General features: G+C 44.2%; 1 protein-coding gene across 2 annotated transcripts in view; it reads left to right on the top strand.

Moving 5' to 3' along the window:
* The window catches only part of LOC110522681 (inositol 1,4,5-trisphosphate-gated calcium channel ITPR2), a 162,849-nt gene that overhangs the window by 108,353 nt on the left and 33,276 nt on the right, over window positions 1-21,220 (top strand). For both annotated transcript variants that reach the window (XM_036977399.2, XM_036977393.2), the window contains exons 47-51: window positions 293-485; window positions 603-728; window positions 12,597-12,772; window positions 15,076-15,240; window positions 15,345-15,522. In XM_036977399.2, the coding sequence (XP_036833294.2) occupies window positions 293-485; window positions 603-728; window positions 12,597-12,772; window positions 15,076-15,240; window positions 15,345-15,522 (838 nt within the window). The remainder of the gene's footprint in view (window positions 1-292; window positions 486-602; window positions 729-12,596; window positions 12,773-15,075; window positions 15,241-15,344; window positions 15,523-21,220) is intronic.

The following is a 21,220-nucleotide window of genomic DNA, read 5'->3' as shown; positions in this document are numbered from 1 at the left end:
TAACCAGCAGTCGTTTATGTTTGTTTTTATGCACAAAACAAATGTAGGCTAGCTAGCTAGTTAGTAAACCAAATGCATACAGTAACTGAAGCCTTAAGCTGGAGATAATGTATTTAGCACATCTTAGATAGTTAACTTGCACCCATGCTTATAACTGTATCACGCAAGCACCCCAAATCATACCGTCGGCATAATACCTTGATATACGGTATACCGCCCAAGCCTACCTGAAAGTACAGCTAATTTTTGTTCTTAGTCTTAGAGTTATCATCATACCATGTTCTTTCTTCAGATTGTGCGTCACGACCGCACAATGGAGCAAATAGTGTTCCCAGTGCCCAACATTTGTGAGTACCTGACAGAGGAGTCCAAAACGCGCGTGTTCACCACCACCGAGAGGGACGACCAAGGCAGCAAGGTCAATGACTTCTTCACGCAGTTCGACGACCTCTACAACGAGATGCGCTGGCAAAAGAAGATACGCAGTAAGAGACTAAGATTTACACTGACAAAACATTCTGGAATCTCTTTCTAATGGGACATTATTTCCAGACTTATTGTGGTACACGGATATTAACCAGATGTCCCCTGTGTCTGCTCAGATAACCTTGCTCTGTTCTGGTTCTCTCGGCACATCTCTCTGTGGGGAAGCATCTCTTTCTACCTGGCAGTGCTGGTCAATGTGGCCGTGGCTCTCTTCTACCCCTTCGGTGACGACGAAGATGAAGGTGAGATTTTCTACTGGCCTACAGCTGAGTCTTATTCATTAGGGCACATGGTTGCCAGTGTTTCCCCTATATTCATTTAGCAGCGACATACAGTTGAAGTTGGAAGTTTACATACACTTAGGTTGGAGTCATTAAAACTTGTTTTCAACCACTCCACAAATTTCTTGTTAACAAGCTATAGTTTTGGCAAGTCGGTTAGGACATCTACTTTGTGCATGACACAAGTAATTTTTGTTTACAGACATATTATTTAAAATTATAATTCACTGTATCACAATTCCAGTGGGTCAGAAGTTTACATACACTAAGTTGACTGTGCCTTTAAACAGCTTGGAATATTCCAGAAAATTATGTCATGGCTTTAGAAGCTTTTGATAGGCTAATTGACATCATTTGAGTCAATTGGAGGTGTACATGTGGATGTATTTCAAAGCCTACCTTCAAACTCAGTGCCGCTTTGCTTGATATCATGGGAAAATCAAAATAAATTAGCCAAGACCTCAAAAAAATTGTAGACCTCCACAAGTCTGGTTCATCCTTGGGAGCAATTTCCAAATGCCTGAAAGTACCACGTTCATCTGTACAAACAACCGTACGCAAGTATAAACACCATGGGACCACGCAGCCTTCATACCGCTCAGGAAGGAGACGCATTCTGTCTCCTAGAGATTAATGTACTTTGGTGCGAAAAGTGCAAATCAATCCCAGAACAACAGCAAAGGACCTTGTGAAGATGCTGGAGGAAACAGGTACAAAAGTATCTATATCCACAGTAAAATGAGTCCTATATCGACATAACCTGAAAGGCCGCGCAGCAAGGAAGAAGTCACTGCTCCAAAACCGCCACAATAAAGCCAGACTACAGTTTGCAACTGCAGATGGGAACAAAGATCATACTTTTTGGAGAAATGTCCTCTGGTCTGATGAAACAAAAATAGAACTGTTTGGCCATAATGATCATCGTTGTGTTTGGAGGAAAAAGGGGGAGATTTGCAAGCCAAAGAACACCATCCCAACCGTGAATCACGGGGGTGGCAGCATCATTTTTTTATTTTTTTATTTCACCTTTATTTAACCAGGTAGGCTAGTTGAGAACAAGTTCTCATTTGCAACTGCGACCTGGCCAAGATAAGGCATAGCAGTGTGAACAGACAACACAGAGTTACACATGGAGTAAACAATTAACAAGTCAATAACACAGTAGAAAAAAGGGGAGTCTATATATACATTGTGTGCAAAAGGCATGAGAAGGTAGGCAAATAATTACAATTATGCAGATTAACACTGGAGTGATAAATGATCAGATGGTTATGTACAGGTAGAGATATTGGTGTGCAAAAGAGCAGAAAAATAAATAAATAAAAACAGTATGGGGATGAGGTAGGTGAAAATGGGTGGGCTATTTACCAATAGACTATGTACAGCTGCAGCGATCGGTTAGCTGCTCAGATAGCAGATGTTTGAAGTTGGTGAGGGAGATAAAAGTCTCCAACTTCAGCGATTTTTGCAATTCGTTCCAGTCACAGGCAGCAGAGAACTGGAACGAAAGGCGGCCAAATGAGGTGTTGGCTTTAGGGATGATCAGTGAGATACACCTGCTGGAGCGCGTGCTACGGATGGGTGTTGCCATCGTAACCAGTGAACTGAGATAAGGCGGAGCTTTACCTAGCATGGATTTGTAGATGACCTGGAGCCAGTGGGTCTGGCGACGAATATGTAGCGAGGGCCAGCCGACTAGAGCATACAAGTCGCAGTGGTGGGTGGTATAAGGTGCTTTAGTGACAAAACGGATGGCACTGTGATAAACTGCATCCAGTTTGCTGAGTAGAGTGTTGGAAGCAATTTTGTAGATGACATCGCCGAAGTCGAGGATCGGTAGGATAGTCAGTTTTACTAGGGTAAGTTTGGCGGCGTGAGTGAAGGAGGCTTTGTTGCGGAATAGAAAGCCGACTCTTGATTTGATTTTCGATTGGAGATATTTGATATGGGTCTGGAAGGAGAGTTTAGAGTCTAGCCAGACACCTAGGTACTTATAGATGTCCACATATTCAAGGTCGGAACCATCCAGGGTGGTGATGCTGGTCAGGCGTGCGGGTGCAGGCAGCGAACGGTTGAAAGCATGCATTTGGTTTTACTAGCGTTTAAGAGCAGTTGGAGGCCACGGAAGGAGTGCTGTATGGCATTGAAGCTCGTTTGGAGGTTAGATAGCACAGTGTCCAAGGACGGGCCGGAAGTATATAGAATGGTGTCGTCTGCGTAGAGGTGGTTCAGGGAATCGCCCGCAGCATGAGAAACATCATTGATATATACAGAGAAAAGAGTCGGCCCGAGAATTGAACCCTGTGGCACCCCCATAGAGACTGCCAGAGGACCGGACAGCATGCCCTCCGATTTGACACACTGAACTCTGTCTGCAAAGTAATTGGTGAACCAGGCAAGGCAGTCATCCGAAAAACCGAGGCTACTGAGTCTGCCGATAAGAATACGGTGATTGACAGAGTCGAAAGCCTTGGCAAGGTCTATGAAGACGGCTGCACAGTACTGTCTTTTATCGATGGCGGTTATGATATCGTTTAGTACCTTGAGCGTGGCTGAGGTACACCCGTGACCGGCTCGGAAACCAGATTGCACAGCGGAGAAGGTACGGTGGGATTCAAGATGGTCAGTGACCTGTTTGTTGACTTGGCTTTCGAAGACCTTAGATAGGCAGGGCAGGATGGATATAGGTCTGTAACAGTTTGGGTCCAGGGTGTCGCCCCCTTTGAAGAGGGGGATGACTGCAGCAGCTTTCCAATCCTTGGGGATCTCAGACGATATGAAAGAGAGGTTGAACAGGCTGGTAATAGGGGTTGCGACAATGGCGGCGGATAGTTTCAGGAATAGAGGGTCCAGATTGTCAAGCCCAGCTGATTTGTACGGGTCCAGGTTTTGCAGCTCTTTCAGAACATCTGCTATCTGGATTTGGGTAAAGGAGAACCTGGAGAGGCTTGGGCGAGTAGCTGCGGGGGGGGGGGGGGGGGGGGGAGCTGTTGGCCGAGGTTGGAGTAGCCAGGCGGAAGGCATGGCCAGCCGTTGAGAAATGCGTGTTGAAGTTTTCGATAATCATGGATTTATCGGTGGTGACCGTGTTACCTAGCCTCAGTGCAGTGGGCAGCTGGGAGGAGGTGCTCTTGTTCTCCATGGACTTCACAGTGTCCCAGAACTTTTTGGAGTTGGAGCTACAGGATGCAAACTTCTGCCTGAAGAAGTTGGCTTTAGCTTTCCTGACTGACTGTGTGTATTGGTTCCTGACTTCCCTGAACAGTTGCATATCGCGGGGACTATTCGATGTTAGTGCAGTCCGCCACAGGATGTTTTTGTGCTGGTCGAGGGCAGTCAGGTCTGGAGTGAACCAGGGGCTATATCTGTTCTTAGTTCTGCATTTTTTGAACGGAGCATGCTTATCTAAAATGGTGAGGAAGTTACTTTTAAAGAAAGACCAGGCATCCTCAACTGACGGGATGAGGTCAATGTCCTTCCAGGATACCCGGGCCAGGTCGATTAGAAAGGCCTGCTCACAGAAGTGTTTTAGGGAGCGTTTGACAGTGATGAGGGGTGGTCGTTTGACTGCGGCTCCGTAGCGGATACAGGCAATGAGGCAGTGATCGCTGAGATCCTGGTTGTAGACAGCGGAGGTGTATTTGGAGGGCCAGTTGGTCAGGATGACGTCAATGAGGGTGCCCTTGTTTACAGAGTTAGGGTTGTACCTGGTGGGTTCCTTGATGATTTGAGTGAGATTGAGGGCATCTAGCTTAGATTGTGGGGGTGCTTTGCTGCAGGAGGGACTGGTGCACTTCACAAAATAGATGGCATCCTGAGGAAGGAAAATTATGTGGATACATTGAAGCAACATCTCAAGACATCAGTCAAGAAGTTAAAGCTTGGTTGCAAATGGGTCTTCCAAATGGACATTGATGCCAAACATACTTCCAAAGTTGTGGCAAAATGGCTTAAGGACAACAAAGTTAATGTATTGGAGTGGCCGTCATAAAGCCCTGACCTCAATCCTATTGAAAAATTGTGGGCAGAACTGAAAAAGTGTGCGTGAGCAAGGAGGCCTACAAACCTGACTCATTTACACCAGCTCTGTCAGAAGGAATGGGCCGAAATTCACCCAACTTATTTTGGGAAGCTTGTGGAAGGCTACCCCAAACGTTTGATCCAAGTTAAACAATTTAAGACAAACCAGGAGGAGCGAGACCAAGGGGCTGGGAATCTGTGAACCATAGAGAAGGAGACCATTTATATCGGATGGATTTACCGTGTATGACCTGGACTGTTTGGACTTACCTGTTGACGTTTGGACCTGGACCTACCGAGAACCCGATTCATGTCCCAAACCCTGCTATCCATGATCACGCCTGCGGCCTGGACAGAGAATCCAACATACAGGTACTGTCCTGTTCGAAAGAACTCTCATTCTGGGGTGATTTTGGTGACCCGAGCATTTTTCTCTTTAGTCCTATGCATCCAGGTGAGTGCAGCATGGTGACTGATGAGGGTGAAGTGGCGTCCTAGCAGGTAGTATTTCAGGCTCTCTAGAGCCCACTTTACTGCCAGCGTTTCTTTCTCAACGACTGAGTAGTTGGTCTCCCATGGTTTCAGCTTCCCGTTTAAAAACAGGATGGGGTGTTCTACCTCTTGGGATAGCACGGCTCTCAAGCCAACCTCTGAGGCATCCATCTGAACAACGAACTTGCGCTCAAGTCTGGTACCACCAGCACTGGATTACAGCAGAGAGCCTCCTGTAATGTTCTAAATGCTTTGGTGGCCTTTTCATCCCATATTTGGCCCTCTGGCTCTAGTCATTTCGGTGAGTGGGGCGGCCACTGTGGCATAACTTGGGATGAACTTCCGATAATAACCGGTCAACCCTAGGAAGGCTCGAACCTGCTTCTTATTTACTGGTTTCGGCCATTCTCAAATTGCCTAGACCTTCTTAGAAAGATACACTGCTTCTTTATGCAACCGCTTTGTTACATTTATTTTTAACGTTACAGAAATCGCACACTATTCAATATGCTGAGACGGCGCTCAGATACAAGCTACATTTCTCCGTAATGTTGGAGTCAACAGAAACACAGATTTAAGCATAAATATTCCCTTACCTTCGATGGTCTTCGTTCAGAATGTTCTGGAAGGGTTCATACTTACCCAATACATCGTTTGGTTTCAAGTCTTGCGTCTTTGTATTAGCTACTGCTAATAACATCAGCTGAAATGCACCCAAAATGTCCTCTGGTCCGGAAAAGTTGCGCATCAAAACTTCAAAATTACATATTATATGTCGACTAAACAGGTCAAACTAAGTGCAGAAGCAAGCTTTATGATGTTTTTAACACACAAAACAAATTTCAATTCAACCGGGCATCGTTTGCTCTTCCCAGGAGTGCTGGAACAAAGGAATGGCTGTGACCAATTCGCGCCCTAACGCACAGGTTGTTTCTCGCAGCACTTACTCAAATCACTCCCATAGGGCCAATTCTCGCGCGATTTGAACGATTAAACGCTCTACAGAATGAGGACATCTAGTGGAAGAGATGGAAAGTGTCCCCAGATCCATAAGTGGTTGGGAAGGGTGGGGGCGATGACGTCAAAGTTGCTCCAACTTTCATGACCACAAAACTAGTTTGGAAGAATGCATGCCCTGTGAGTTCTGCTATACTTACAGACATAATTCCAACGGTTTTAGAAGCTTTAGAGTGTTTTCTATCCAATAATAATTATTATATGCATATATTAGCAATTTTTGACACATTTTTTTTCAGTTTACTAGGGGTACCCAATTTCTCCAAAGGGGGCGTAAATCTGCCATGTCCTCAACAGGTTTTAAGTTAGGGTTCGATTATCCCTCTTTCCACGGTGTATCCCAGCTATTCGGTTTCCTCTAACCCCAAGTAACACTTGGCAGGGTTCGCCGTGAGCCCTGCCTTCCTAAGGACATCTAGCACTGTCTGTACCCGGGGTAAGTGGGATTCCTAATCTGGGCTGTAGATCCCCACGTCATCTAACTAGGCTGCGGCGTAAGCTCGTGCGGTTTTAGGACCTGGTCCATTAGCCATTGAAAGGTGGCTGGGCCCCGTGTTTTCCGAATGGCATGATAGGGTATTGAAACAAACCGTCAGGGGTTGCAAAGGCTGTCTTTTCTTTGGCTCTGGGGGTCAGAGGAATTTGCCAGTAACCTTTTGGCTAGGTCCAGGGTCGTAATGTACCAAGCTTTTCCAATTTTCTCCAATAGTTAATCTACTCAGGGCATGGGGTGGGCATCAAATTGGAGATTTCATTTACCTTCCAAAAATCATTACAAAACCGCTTGGAGACCATCACAATTGGGCTAGTCACTATGTGACTCTACAACCACTCCATGTGCCAACATTTTCTCAGTCTCTGCTCTAATCGCAGCTTGTCAAGCCTCGGGTACCCGATATGGCCTCATGCTCACTTTTCTCCCTGGTCGGGAAACAATATCATGAGCCATAACCTTAATCCGGCCTGGTATCCCTGAAAGCACATCTCTGTTTTTCTGGATCAGGGTCTTTACTTCCTGTACTTGTGATGGGTACAGAGTAGGTGAAACATGCACTTTGGCTGCCTCCTGAGTGGGTGTGGGGTACGTGACAATTAGTGTTTATCTCTCTCTCTCCATGCTTTTAACAGGTTAATGTGATAGATCTGTTCTGGAGGCCAACGACCTGGCTGTCGGATCCGATGATTATCTTCTCCTATTCTCTCCAGCACTTCATATGGTCCTTTCCATGTAGCTTGTAGTTTACACTCTACTGTGGGGACCAACAATAACACCTGATCTCCCGGTTGAAATCCCCTCAGGGTAGCCTGCCGTTTATAAGTGTGCCGCTGTTGCTCTTATTGCTTTTCTCATTCTCTCTGGCGATGGGCGTGACCGTGGCTGTCTTGTCTTGCATTGCTGTGACGTGCTCTATAACACTAGTGTAAGGGGTGGATTGCTTCTCCCAGGTTTCCCGGGCGAAGTCTAAGATTCCCCGGGGGTGCATCTCATATACCAGCTCAAAGGGTGAAAACCACAGTGAGGGGAACCTCTCTAATGGCAAACATCAGATACGGCAACATGCAATCCCAGGTTCTCTCATCCTTATCGATTATCTTCCTGAGCATTGACTTCAGAGTATGGTTGATTCTCTCTTCTGAGGATGGTACAACTTACAAAGGTCTGCCATAAGGCGGGACAAAAAGGCGGTCCCCTGGTCAGTAAGGATCTCCTTGGAATCCCTAACCTGGTGAACAGGAGCACTAATTCCTTGGCAATATTTTTGGAAGGCATCACCCGAAGGGGAATGGCTTCTGGGTATCGAGTGGCATAATCTAAGATGACCAGAATGTATTGGTGCCCTCTGGCAGATTTGGTAGTGGGCCCACTATATCCATTGCTATCCTCTCAAATGACGTTTCAATTATGGGGATTGGCACTAACGGGATTCTAACAGCTGGTTTGGGAGCTGTTAACTGGAACTCGGGGCACTCTCCACAATGTCGAGCCACCTCAGCCTGAAATCCTGGTCAGTAAAACCTCCTCACAATCCGTTCTCGGGTTTTATTGATACCAAGGTGTCCCCCCAGAATACTGTTCTCCAGTACCGAGTGGGGATCAACTGTTTCACTACATCAACCTCTATGTTTGAGAGACTGTACACCAACCCGTTTTTCATGAAGTGGGGGAAACTATTAGGCATCATCTTATCATTTATGGGGGTACCATCTACAATCTAGACATCTGCTCTGGCTTGCAGCAGGGTTGGATCCTGGTTCTAGGCTGTCCTGAAATTAGTCAGGGACCCTGGCAGGTCTGTTAGTTCTAGATAGTCGCCTCTGGATCCAGATCAACCCTGGCCCCACTAGTACCGGGCTGCTCGCTATTGACAGGGTCTGCCCCTTCTTCCTCATCCTCCCCTACTAGCCCCTGTGAGGTTGGCTCCTGGGAAACCTTCTCTTTTCTTGACTTTGGTTGAGGGCTACTTCCTGCATGGTCAGGGGTGTTTGTCTTCTCAAATATGCCGTTATTTTAGTTAAGACTGTATCTACCCAGTATTACATCATACGGCATCTTCGGGACCACGTCGACCTCAATCCAGCAGCCTGTCCTCAGTTTGTCTGCTCACTAAGGCTGTGGGGTACGGGCGGGTTTCCCCATGAATGCACAAAACACTGGCCAACCCATCATCGAAGTTCTCAGGGTAGACCTCGCTGGTCGAGTATGATGGTCTCGTCAATCTCGGCGGGTGAACAGGTCTCCGGTTGCAACCATTTCCGTGTCAGGTGAATCAAGTCGAACATTGGTGTTCAGGGGGGTTGTCCAGGTCTGTTGGCCCACTGTTGGAAGCAGTGTGCCCTCACGGTATCGGTCACTCCCAGTCTAGTCAGAAACTCTTCCTTTATTTTACCGTAATCCTGTGCATCTTTCAACTTTTATGTCGAATTACGCTTTTTGAGCATCCCCCCTGCCAGCTATGGTGCCAGAAGCCCTGCCCATTCTTATTTCGGCAGCCACTTCTCTCTCTCTGCTGTCCTTTCGAAGGTGGTGGGGTATGCTTCCACATAATCCTGCTTTGTCATTTTTTAAAGAAAATGATTGTGCCGTGCCGCCTTCGGGTATTTGCAGCTGGTAACTGAGGCCCAATTTGGGCCACTAGTCCCTTTTAGGCCTTCTCTTAACCTCTTGGAACTACCCAAATGGCTACCTCTGTCTTTTAATCAAGAATCACTCTGAGAGCCCTCAGCTGGCCACTTACGCAAATTTGGACCTTTACGCTCATTCTTCAACATAAAGGCATGAAACTACGTCTAAAGGCTGTAGACACCTTAGGGAATACGTAGAAAAAGGAATCTGGTTGATATCCCTTTCAATGGCCAATAGGGATGCATAGGAACACAACGGTTTCAAAATATGAGTCAATACCTGATTGGATTTTTCTTAGGCTTTCGCCTGCAATATCAGTTCTGTTATACTCAGACAATATTTTTACAGTTTTGGAAACTTTAGAGTGTTTTCTATCCTAAGATGTCAATTATATGCATATTCTAGCATCTGGTCCTGAGAAATAGGCAGTTTACTTTGGGAACGTTATTTTTCCAAAAATAAAAATAGTGCCCCCTAGCTTCAGGAGGTTAATTAACTCCCAGCGTTTCTCTCTTGCTCCTCTGTGAGCAGCTGGTTGGTGAGGTGCTGGACCTGCAACGTGTCCTGATGCATTCACATTGCATCCTGATGAGCTATCCACACAAAAAACCTGACTTCCCTTTGGAGTACTAACTGAACACTTCCTTTTTTCTACCGAACCAGTGATACGGTTTGTCCCTTTATTCACTTCAGACCACACTGTGCCTGCATTCTCCACCACGTGTGACAAACCTCTTCACGGTTAGGAGAGTTTGTCACAAATTAAGCGGTAAGACCGTCACCAAAATCACCTGAGAATGAGAGTTCTTTCGAACACGACAGTACCTGTCTGTTGGATTCTCCACCCAGGCCGCAGGCATGGTCAAGGACAGCAGGGTTTGGGACACGAATCGGGTTCTTGGTAGATCCAGGTCCAAACACCAACAATTAAGTCCAAACAGTCCAGGTCGTAAATCCAGACGATTCTATATATTGTCTATTTCTCTATGTTTCACAGATCCCCAGCCCCTTCTTCTCTCTCTTGTCCTGATTTATCTTGCTTCTGGGGATTGTAGTTTTTGGCGGGCTGCCATTTTGAGATCTGTAGTTCTGGCCAGGGTGGCCATTTTAGTGAGCGGGCAGAGCCCGTATATTAGTTCTGCCCTCACATATCTGCCATTTATCACTCAGCCCCCTTCTTTGCCACAATATATATATATATATATATATTACACACACATATATGTGTATATGTATGTGTGTGTATGTATGTATATAGAGTGGGAATATATATATATATATATATATATTCCCACTCTCTACCGGTCAAAAGTTTTGAAACACCTACTCATTCCAGAGTTTTTATTTATTTTTACTATTTTCTACATTGTGGAATAATAATAATAATAGACATCAAAACCATGACGAAACACATATGGAATCATGTAGTAACCTTTTTTTTTTTTTACAAATCAGAATGTATTTTATATTTTAGATTCTTAAAAGTAGCCACCCTTTGCCTTGATGACAGCTTTGCACACTCTTGGCATTCTCTCAACCAGCTCTATGAACTAGTCATCTGGAATGCATTTCAATTAACAGGTGTGCCTTCTTAAAAGTTAATTTGGGGAATTTCTTTCCTTCATAATGCGTTTGAGCCAATCAGTTGTGTTGTGACAAGGTAGGGGTGGTATATAGAAGATGGCCCAATTTGGTAAAAAACCAAGTCCAAATTATGGAAATAACAGCTCAAATAAGCAAAGAGAAATGACAGATCATCATTACTTTAACCTCTACGGGATCGTTGTCCCGATACCAGGATGGTTGATGCTAGCGTATGCTAATGTGACTAGAATGACATAGGTAACAGCAAACTTTCCAGGACATAGACATGTCTTATATTGGCAGAAAACTTAAATTCTTGTTATTCTTACTGCACTGTCCAATTTACAGTAGCTGTCACAGTGAAAAAAGACCATGCTATTGTTTGAGGAGAGTGCACAACAACACTTTTATCACCACAACTGGTTTGATGCATTCACCTCTGATGGTAAATAATGTACTTACATTCAGTAATCTTGCTCTGATTTGTCATCCTGAGGGTCCCAGAGATAAAAATGTAGCATATTTTTGTCTGATCAAATCCATTTTTATATTCAAATGTAGGAACTGAGTTCTACAACTTGAACCCCTGCTGTCTCTGAGACCCATGAGGCTGTGCACAATTGGCCCAACATCGTCCGGGTTAGGGGAGGGTTTGGCCGGACAGGATGTCCTTGTCCCATCGCGCTCTAGTGACTCCTGTGGCGGGCCGGGCACATGCATGCTGACACGGTCGCAAGTTGTACGGTGTTTCCTCAAACACATTTGTGCGGCTGGGTTCCGGTTTAGGCAAGCAGTGTGTCAAGAAGCAGTGCGGATTGGCGGGGTCGTGTTTCAAAGGACGCATGGCTTTCGGCCTTCGAAGCGATGGGACAAAGCTGTAACTACCTATTGGCTATCACGAAATTGGGGAGAAAAAGGGGTATACATTTTTATTTTCAAGTGGAACATGAAAACAAGCGTTTCTCATTGGACAATTTCAGGTAGTCCCTACCTGTTGGTCAGTCTTTCTTCTGTGTGGTGCCTAATGACCATGAGCAAGTAGTTCCCAAGGGATCTCAAGTGGCTCTGGTACCCACTTGTGAGTTGCAGCCAGTTCCTCTTGGGGAAAGGCTAAATAAAGCCTGCTTGTGACGGGAAACATGACTGTGGCACTAGGTAGGTCACGATGCGAGAAAGTCCCAGTCTTGTTTGGCGTTTTCTGCATGACCACGTGTGTGATAATCACACTAAACGTTGGATCACGTGGTAAGTAGAAGACAGAATTTAAGAGGGGCACAAGGGTCATTGGGACATGCCCATTGTGAGAGAGAGAGGCAGAGAGACTAGAGAGAACATAGTGTTGTGCCAAGTGTAGCTAAGTGCTATCCTGGTCCCAGATCTGCTTGCGTTGTCTAGCCAGTTGGCAGTTGCATCTTAGCTATAGCCTTGTCCCCTTGTGGCAAGACGGCACAAACGGATCTGGGACCAGGCTATAATGAAGCACTCACTTCTGTTGCATAATACATGAATCCAAATGCCACCTCTCTGAACAGCGCTAATATCTTAATCTGTCTTTGTTGTTGTTGACATTTGCTTGTATATCTCATCCCCAGGCATCCTGCCCCCCTTTGTATCCATCCTGCTGTGGGTGGCGTTGGTGGTGTGTACCACCATGCTCTTCATCCTTCCCAAACCAGGGAGTGTCCGGCCCTTCCTGGTCTCTGTTATACTGCGCTCCATCTACACACTGGGCCTGGACCCCACCCTGTTGCTACTGGGTGCCGCCAACGTAAGTACAGTAGAGTTATCCGAGGGCAACGATATCCTTGATGTTAGAGAGGCGGGCAGTGTACTAGGTTCGAATCCCAGGGCAGATGGGGTAAATCTGGTGGGAGTTAGCCGGCACCCAGAGGTTTGCTAGCATCAATATCCCATGTGCTACCTACTGTCGGTGTGCCCATGAGCAAGACACTTTACGCCATCCTGACAGACACTTCGTTAAGTTCGCTGATCAAGGCAGTGTCGCTGATGACACTGTTTCATGATGACGAGGAACACTATGGCCCAGTCCTAAATGACTTTGTAGAGTGGTGTGACCAATCACACTTGGTCCTCAATACCAATAAGACCAAAGAGATGTGCATAGACTTCAGGAAGCATGCAACACCTACCTCTGCAACATCTATCAGAGGTCAGAACATAGAGATTATAGAGGAATACAAATATCTGGGTGTCCTCTTGGACAATAAGCTTCAGTGGAGTAAATATACAGACCTGATCTACAAAAAGAGTCAACAGAGACTGTACTTTCTCAAAAAGCTGGGATCTTTTAATGTTAATTGTACTATGCTGTCTCTGTTTTATACATATTTCATTGAGAGTATTTAAACTTTTTATATTGTTTGTTGGTTTGGCAATGCCACTGTCAGCCAGAGAAATATGCTGAGAAGGATTATCACCACAGCAAGCCAGGTACTTGGAGTCAAACAGACAGGCCTGGATGAGATCTTTGAGGTCAAGGCCCTCCGCAAGGCTCACAAAATCATTTTAGACCCAAGCCACCCTCTGTACCCGGACTTTGAACTACTACCCTCTGGGCGCAGGTATAGGTCACCCCTCGGCAGGAAAAACAGAACTAGACAATCATTTGTGCTAGGTGTGATATCCCTCCTAAATAGCTCGTGCTAATGTTCCTATCCACCCAGTAAGGCCAGCAGGCTAGTCTCTTTTTATTGTTATGTAACTTATGAAAGTTGTATTGTCAATTTGTTTTGTTATTTAAATGCTGTGTTAAGAAGCAGTGCGGCTTGGTTGGGTTGTGTATCGGAGGACGCATGACTTTCAACCTTCGTCTCTCCCGAGCCCGTACGGGAGTTGTAGCGATGAGACAAGATAGTAGCAACTAACAATTGGATACCATGAAATTGGGGAGATAAAAGGGGTCAAATTTTTAAAAGAAAGAAAAGAGAGTGACTTAAAAAAAAAAAAATCTGAATGGTTTGTCCTCGGCGTTTCACCTGCTACATAAGTTCTGCTATACTCACAAACATGATTCATGACAGTTTTAGAAACTTCAGAGGGTTTTCTATCCAAATCGAATAATATTACTAATAATATTAATAATAATACTAATAATATGCATATCTTATCTTCTGGGGATGAGTAGCAGGCAGTTGAATTTGGGCATGCTTTTCATCCAAGATTCCGAATGCTGCCCCCTATCCTAGAGAAGTTAACCCCAACCCGTCTACGGCTGGGATGCTCCCGGTTTTGGCATTGTTATATCAGGAAATAAGAATTACTGTTGTTAATTAATTATATTATTGATGTTTTATTATTCCCAAGAGGCAATTTGTTTGCAAAAAGTACAGAACAGTAAAATACGGACAAGATATTTTTAAGTAAATGTACAGTGTACTAGGATTGGGCGGTATCCAGATTATCATACCTTCATACCGACCTTGTGCCAAACTGGGATATTCGGTAATGAACACAAGGGGCGTTGTTTTCAAACCCCACTGATACGGTGTAATCCGAAGGTTAGCAATGTTAACAAGTACATTTAAGTTCCCATTGAGAATGCTAACTAAATGCTAATGAGTGCATTGCGAGCATTTTGTAAAGATTCTACTCACAGTTCGCGGCACAAAACAAATATTAGCCAGCGAGGCTCTTGATCCAGGAGGGGATTCTTTGCAGTTACCAAGCAAATTCTTAGCTAGATAGCTAACTAGCTACTAATTAGCAAACCAAATGCACAACTGCAGAGCATTCAGCACATTTTAGACAGTTAACTTAATAGTTACAAGTCATCTAGCTGGCAAACATGTTGTGAATTCCGTACTGTAATTAGATCACAAGGCTCCAGTCTCTCATCGTTGTGCTTGTAAACTAACACCATTTGACTGGGGATTACCGTAAGCTTCATAATAATGTGAGGTGACATGAAGAACGCATGTCGCTTGGCTTTTTCCAAATACCCCGGTATACCATATACTGCCCAAGCCTACAGTGCACAAATGTTTTCTTGTGATTTCAGCATCGTCTTCTATGGTAGCCATTGCTCAGTCCTCTCCTCTCTCATCTCTCCAGCTCCTCAATAAGATTGTGTTCCTGGTGAGCTTTGTGGGCAACCAGGGGACGTTCACACGGGGCTACAAGCCGGTGGTCATGGACATGCCCTTCCTCTACCACGTGGGCTATGTCATCGTCTGTATGCTGGGCCTCTTCGTCCACGAGTTCTTCTACAGCTTCCTGGTTAGTCGAAACAATCTCTCTGTCTGGTCTTCTCTGCAGCACTTTACCATTAAACTTAAAAAAGACCATCTGTATCCGTCTGACTGTGTGTCTGTGCCCCTCAGCTCTTTGACCTGCTGAACCGCGAGGAGACCCTGCTGAATGTGGTCAAGAGTGTGACGCGTAATGGGCGCTCCATCGTCCTCACGGCTGTACTGGCCCTCATCCTGGTCTACCTCTTCTCCATCGTGGGCTTCCTCTTCCTCAAGGACGACTTCCGCATGGACGTGCAACGTCTGCCAGGTCAGTGCCCATAGACGCCCTCTCCTCTTCATCCCAGAACCCTGTACTCTATCCTATTACCCCCCCCCCCCCCCTTCATTCAGTACCCACAATCACCCCCTACTCACTACCTTTGCCTCTATGCTCTACCCTAGGTCTCTGCACTTTTGCCCCTAGTTCAGTTAGTACACACTGTTCCTCAGCCCCTATACTACCCTAGGTCTCAAATCAAATGTTATTTGTCACTTGCTTTGTAAACAACAGGTGTAGGCTAACAGTAAAATGCTTACTTATGGGTCTTTTCCAACAACGCAGGGTTAAGGAGATGTGTGTGTGTGTATATATATATATATATATATATATATATATATATATATATATATATATATATATATATATATATATATATATATATATATATATATATATATATATATATATATATATATATATATATATATATATATATATATATATATATATATATATATATATATATATATATATATATATATATATAAATAAATAATATATATATAATTATTATTATTACATTTGAAGTAGTGACACAAGGATTAAATACACAGTGGTTGACAATAAGTTAAAAATAACATGGTATACCAGTACCGAGTCTATTTGCAGGGTACGAGGGATTATTGAACTTTTATTTAACTAGGCAAGTCAGTTAAGAACAAATTCTTATTTACAATGACGGCCTACCGGGGAGCGTTGGGCTAGTAACCGGAAGGTTGCAAGTTCAAATCCCCGAGCTGACAAGGTACAAATCTGTCGTTCTGCCCCTGAACAGGCAGTTAACCCACTGTTCCTAGGCCGTCATTGAAAATAAGAATTTGTTCTTAACTGACTTGCCTAGTTAAAATACAATTAAAAACTGTCTTGTTCAGGGGCAGAACGACAGATTTTTACCTTGTCAGCAACCTTTTGGTTACTGGCCCAACGCTCTAACCACTAGGCTTTCTGCCGCCCCATGTGTGATGAGTGTGAAATTGTGTGTGGCCGAGGGACACAGAATCCAGTGAGTGTGCATAGTCATTGCAAGAGTTAGTGCATAAAAAGGGTCAATACAGGTAGTCCATGTTGATGGTCAGCGTGGTGGATGTGGTGTTGTCAACCCTCACCGCCTAGGGGCAGCCTGTCAGGAAGGCCAGGATCCAGTTGCAGAGGGAGGTGTTCAGTTCCAGGGTCCTGAGATTGGTGATGAGCTTGGAAGGGACTATGGCATTGAATGCTGAGCTGTAGTCAATGAACAGCATTCTTACAGAGGTTTTTCTTTCGTCCAGGTGGGTGAGGGCAGTGTGGAGTGCAATAGAGATCGGTCATCTGTGGATTTGTTGGGCGGTATGCAAATTGGAGTGGGATCAGGGTGTCTGGGATCAGGGTGTTGATGTTAGCTATGACCAGCCTTTCAAAGAATTTCATGGCTATACAGTCGTATGAAAAAGTTTGGGCACCCCTGACAATTTCCATGATTTCCATTTATAAATAATTTGGTGTTTGGATCAGCAATTTAATTTTGATCTATCAAATAACTGATGGACAGAGTAATATATCAGTAGTGAAATGAGGTTTATTGGATTAACAGAAAATGTGCAATATGCATCAAAACAAAATTAGACAGGTGCATACATTTTGGCACCCCAATAGAAAAATCACATCAGTATTTAGTAGAGCCTCCTTTTGCTAAAATAACAGCCTCTAGAAGCTTCCCATAGCCTCTAATGAGTGTCTGGATTCTGGATGAAGGTATTTTGGACCATTCCCCCTTACAAAACATCTCCAGTTCAGTTAGGTTTGATGGTTGCTGAGCATGGACAGCCCGCTTCAAATCATCCCACAGATTCTCAATGATATTCAGGTCTGGGGACTGGGATGGCCATTCCAGAACATTGTACTTGTTCCTCTGCATAAATGCCCGGGTAGATTTTGAGCAGTGTTTTGGGTCGTCGTCTTGTTGAAATATCCAGCCCTGGCGTAACTTCAAATTTGTGACTGATTCTTCAACATTATTCCCAAGAATCTGCTGATATTGAGTGGAATCCACGCGACCCTCAACTTTAACAAGATTCCCAGCAGCGGCAATGGCCACACAGCCCCACAGCACGATGGAACCCCCACCAAATTTTACTGTGGGTAGCAAGTGTTTTTCTTGGAACGCTGTGTTCTTTTGCCGCCATGCATAACGTCCCTTGTTATGACCAAATAACTCAATCTTTGTTTCATCAGTCCACAGCACCTTATTCCAAAATGAAGCTGGCTTGTCTAAATGTGCGTTTGCATACCTCAAGCGACTCTGTTTGTGGCGTGTGTGCAGAAAAAGCTTCTTCCGCATCACTCTCCCATACAGCTTCTCCTTGTTTAAAGTGCACTGAATTGTTGAACGATGCACAGTGACACCATCTGCAGCAAGATGAGGTTGTAGGTCTTTGGAGGTGGTCTGTGGGCTGTTTTTGACCGTTCTGATTTAATTTCATACAACTTAATATTCCTACACTAAAAATCTTTGTCTGGACAATACCCCCAGTACTCAGCTTTTATTAGAAAATTAATGGCATGCCACTGTGATCATTTTCTGTGACGACAGAGTAAATTATTATGCAGCCTCAGAGGGGTGCCCAAACTTTTTTTCATACGACTGTAGATGTGTGCAACAGTATAGTCATTTGGGCAGGTTACCTTGGCATCTCTGCCCATTTAATCTGTTCCCCTGCAGCACCCCACCCTCCTAAGCCTGTCCTGCTGATCACTGATCTCGTCACTGCTCACTTAGAAGGTCCATGATCTCTGATCATTTGATGTCTGCACTCCTTTTACACTGGACTGAGGCCCCATAGTCTTCCCATTAGGCCTACCCTGCCCCCATCCACACCTAACTGGCCCCCTTCAATACCCACACCTGACTGGCCTCAGTCATTTTCAGGTAAATTCTGTGTCCCACGGTCGTGAGAACCTCCTTATACTGCCAGTATACAACCTGTCCACAAATTAATAAAATGCATTCTAATGACGTCAGTACAATCCCTTTTGCCCACTGTGTAGTTATCAATCACCCGGTGGTAGTTATCACCCACTGTGTAGTTATCACCCACTGTGTAGTTATCACCCACTGTGTAGTTATCACCCACTGTGTAGTTATCACCCACTGTGTAGTTATCACCCGGTGGTAGTTATCACCTGGCAGTACAGCATGAGACAGATGGTTCATTTTATCATTACCCGCTGTTCTCTTCAGACACTCTGCTTATCAATAGTGAAATAGGGCTGGAGAGTAAACAGAATAGATTTTAGTGTTGTCAGTTGGAACTGACAGGAATATAGACTTTGAATAGTAGGATGGATTTTTTGCTTTGTGTCATAACAGCTATGTGTAATTACTAGTAAACACAATTTTACTAAACATAGTTTACAAGACTTTGGATTTAAGATCAACCTCTGTCTCTGTTGACTGACTGTGTGCGTGCACGCTTATACGTTCATGCATCTGTGGGTGGAACATTAATAGCCTGTGCCGTTGCACACTTCCCCATGTGTGTGAGCTTTCCAGAGCGTGAGTGCATGCATACAAGAGTGTGGGTGTGCTTTCGCACAACGCTCGGGCAGTCCGGGAGAGACAATTTATCAGCACATATGCACCTGTTGCATAATCTGGCGTGGTGGCCGTGCAGCGTAGAACAGAGCAGCGCTCTTATATAACCGGCTGGTCTGGGTGTGTGTGTTTATTGTACTGTCTGTCTGTGGGCTGAGCTGTCTGAGTGCACAGCGGGAGCTCCAGGCCTGGACTTTACTTGCCACAGGGTTTCCGTTAGACGGTAATAGCCGGCTTTTGGTCGATTTAAAAAAAAAAATATATATATTATTATTATTGGTGCCAGCCAATTGTCTGGGAGAGAGAGAGAAAAAAATCCCTTTGCGAAATAATCCATTTTATCCTTCATTGATTGAAATACCAGTCGATGTAGCGTGAGAGCTGCTGATACAGCTCAAACAGCTGTTTGTTGCTGCTGGAGTGAAACATGTGCTTTAATAAGACCAGTCATTGCACAACAATTCTAAAGCCAATCGCATTTAAAAAAGACTATGGCCACGATTAAAAATACATTTTTATTTCTCAACTGGTGATTAAAGCTTTCTTCCCATTTGCCATTCAAGTGTATAGGCAACTAGGCAGGCTTCAGCGTGTCACACACCACTTTGCAATGAACTGGAGGCAGAATCCGTTTTGAAGACATATCCTTATTTGTTTGAAACCTGAGCGTTTTACTGCATATTGTGAGGCATGTCTTACCTTGACTAGACTAGACAAAATCCAACCAAACGTGCAGGCAATTATTTTCTAAAGACTTCCAAATGCCATTGAAACCAGTAGCCTTTTTCTCTCATCTTCTATTGGTTTTCAAATCAATTTGATTTAATTGTCCAGTAGCCACAATCCTAGTCATTAGCAACCCATGCTAGTTGTTGCATATTTAAATTTCCCATCTTTCTAAATTTCTAACAGATATTTTCATTCGCACGTAGCCTACTGCCTTGTGTGCATTGCTGCGCTTATAATTGGATGTAGCCTAGGCGTACTGGTTGTATGAATTTGGGATCTATCATCCATCAACTGTCCCAGAGTCTGTTTGGAAAAGGCTATTTCTTTCTTGTACCGAACGACAAGATGACCAATAGAATAGGGCAACTTTTCTACAGTGGAGGATAGTAGATTGACATAGGCTATTGATTTAGCTGTTTATCTTGTTGGCTGAGGAAAAGTAAATGTGGGCAGTTATTCTAACATAGGCGGCATGTGAGTTTGAAGTTTGGCAAAGCAAATTTTAACCATAAAAATACACCTTTTATAATGGCAGGCATTCCATGCATCCTCACATTTGCGGACTTATCTAAGATAGTCTACTATTCCTAATGTGATGAGTAGGTTGGATAGTCGTAGTGGCTCAGGGTAGGCCTAGGCTACACTATCAGATAGCAGGCTTTATCCTTAATTTATTCTCCTTTTTTTTGCACAGGAAAACATTCTCCTTTTTATAAACACATTTCAAGCAATTCTACTACACTATGTATGACTGGAGACATTAGCGGAAACTTTTTTTAATACGACAAATTACAGGGTAGGCTACTCTGCTGACACTGACAAACAGATCGATAAAAACGACGTTGTCTGATTCATATATTACGAAAAGGAGCAACACAAATACAATGTCTATATAACCTGGAGGAGGAAATGATTGTCCAAATACAAACAAAAGTGGCACTGACCCAATGATAAAGACATGTTCACCGCTGGTGCCAGCCAATAAGAGTACTACTTTTCTCTCAATTCAGTTGAGAATCTTGATAATTAAAAGACAAATTGGAGTCTCTTCATTTGTCTTCTCATTACAGCAATAGCCATTTGTTTTCCAAACTGTTTTTTTTAGAGATTGTATTTTTAAATATTGCGATATGCCTGGCTGGGGGTCTCTGCTTTTCACTGACCGTCGCAACTCAACAATCATCTATTTGGTATTTGCCGCAAGCTCTGCTCAAATTGCGGGCCCTTCTGACTATAGTCTATACGAGTATCATTTGTTTCCTAATGATCCCCTGTGGCCAAATCATGCTTTCTGGTGTAGTAGCCTATTTTGACTGATTTTATTTATTTCTGTATCGACAGGAGTAAACTGATTAGGCTATATAATTTTTACAATCTAATTCGATG

This window comes from Oncorhynchus mykiss, chromosome 1, assembly GCF_057628025.1.
Source record: "Oncorhynchus mykiss isolate SJ-2025 chromosome 1, ASM5762802v1, whole genome shotgun sequence".
Lineage (NCBI taxonomy): Eukaryota > Metazoa > Chordata > Actinopteri > Salmoniformes > Salmonidae > Oncorhynchus > Oncorhynchus mykiss.
The sequence above is the reverse complement of the archived record's forward strand: the minus strand, read 5'-3'. Positions and strand labels throughout refer to the sequence as shown.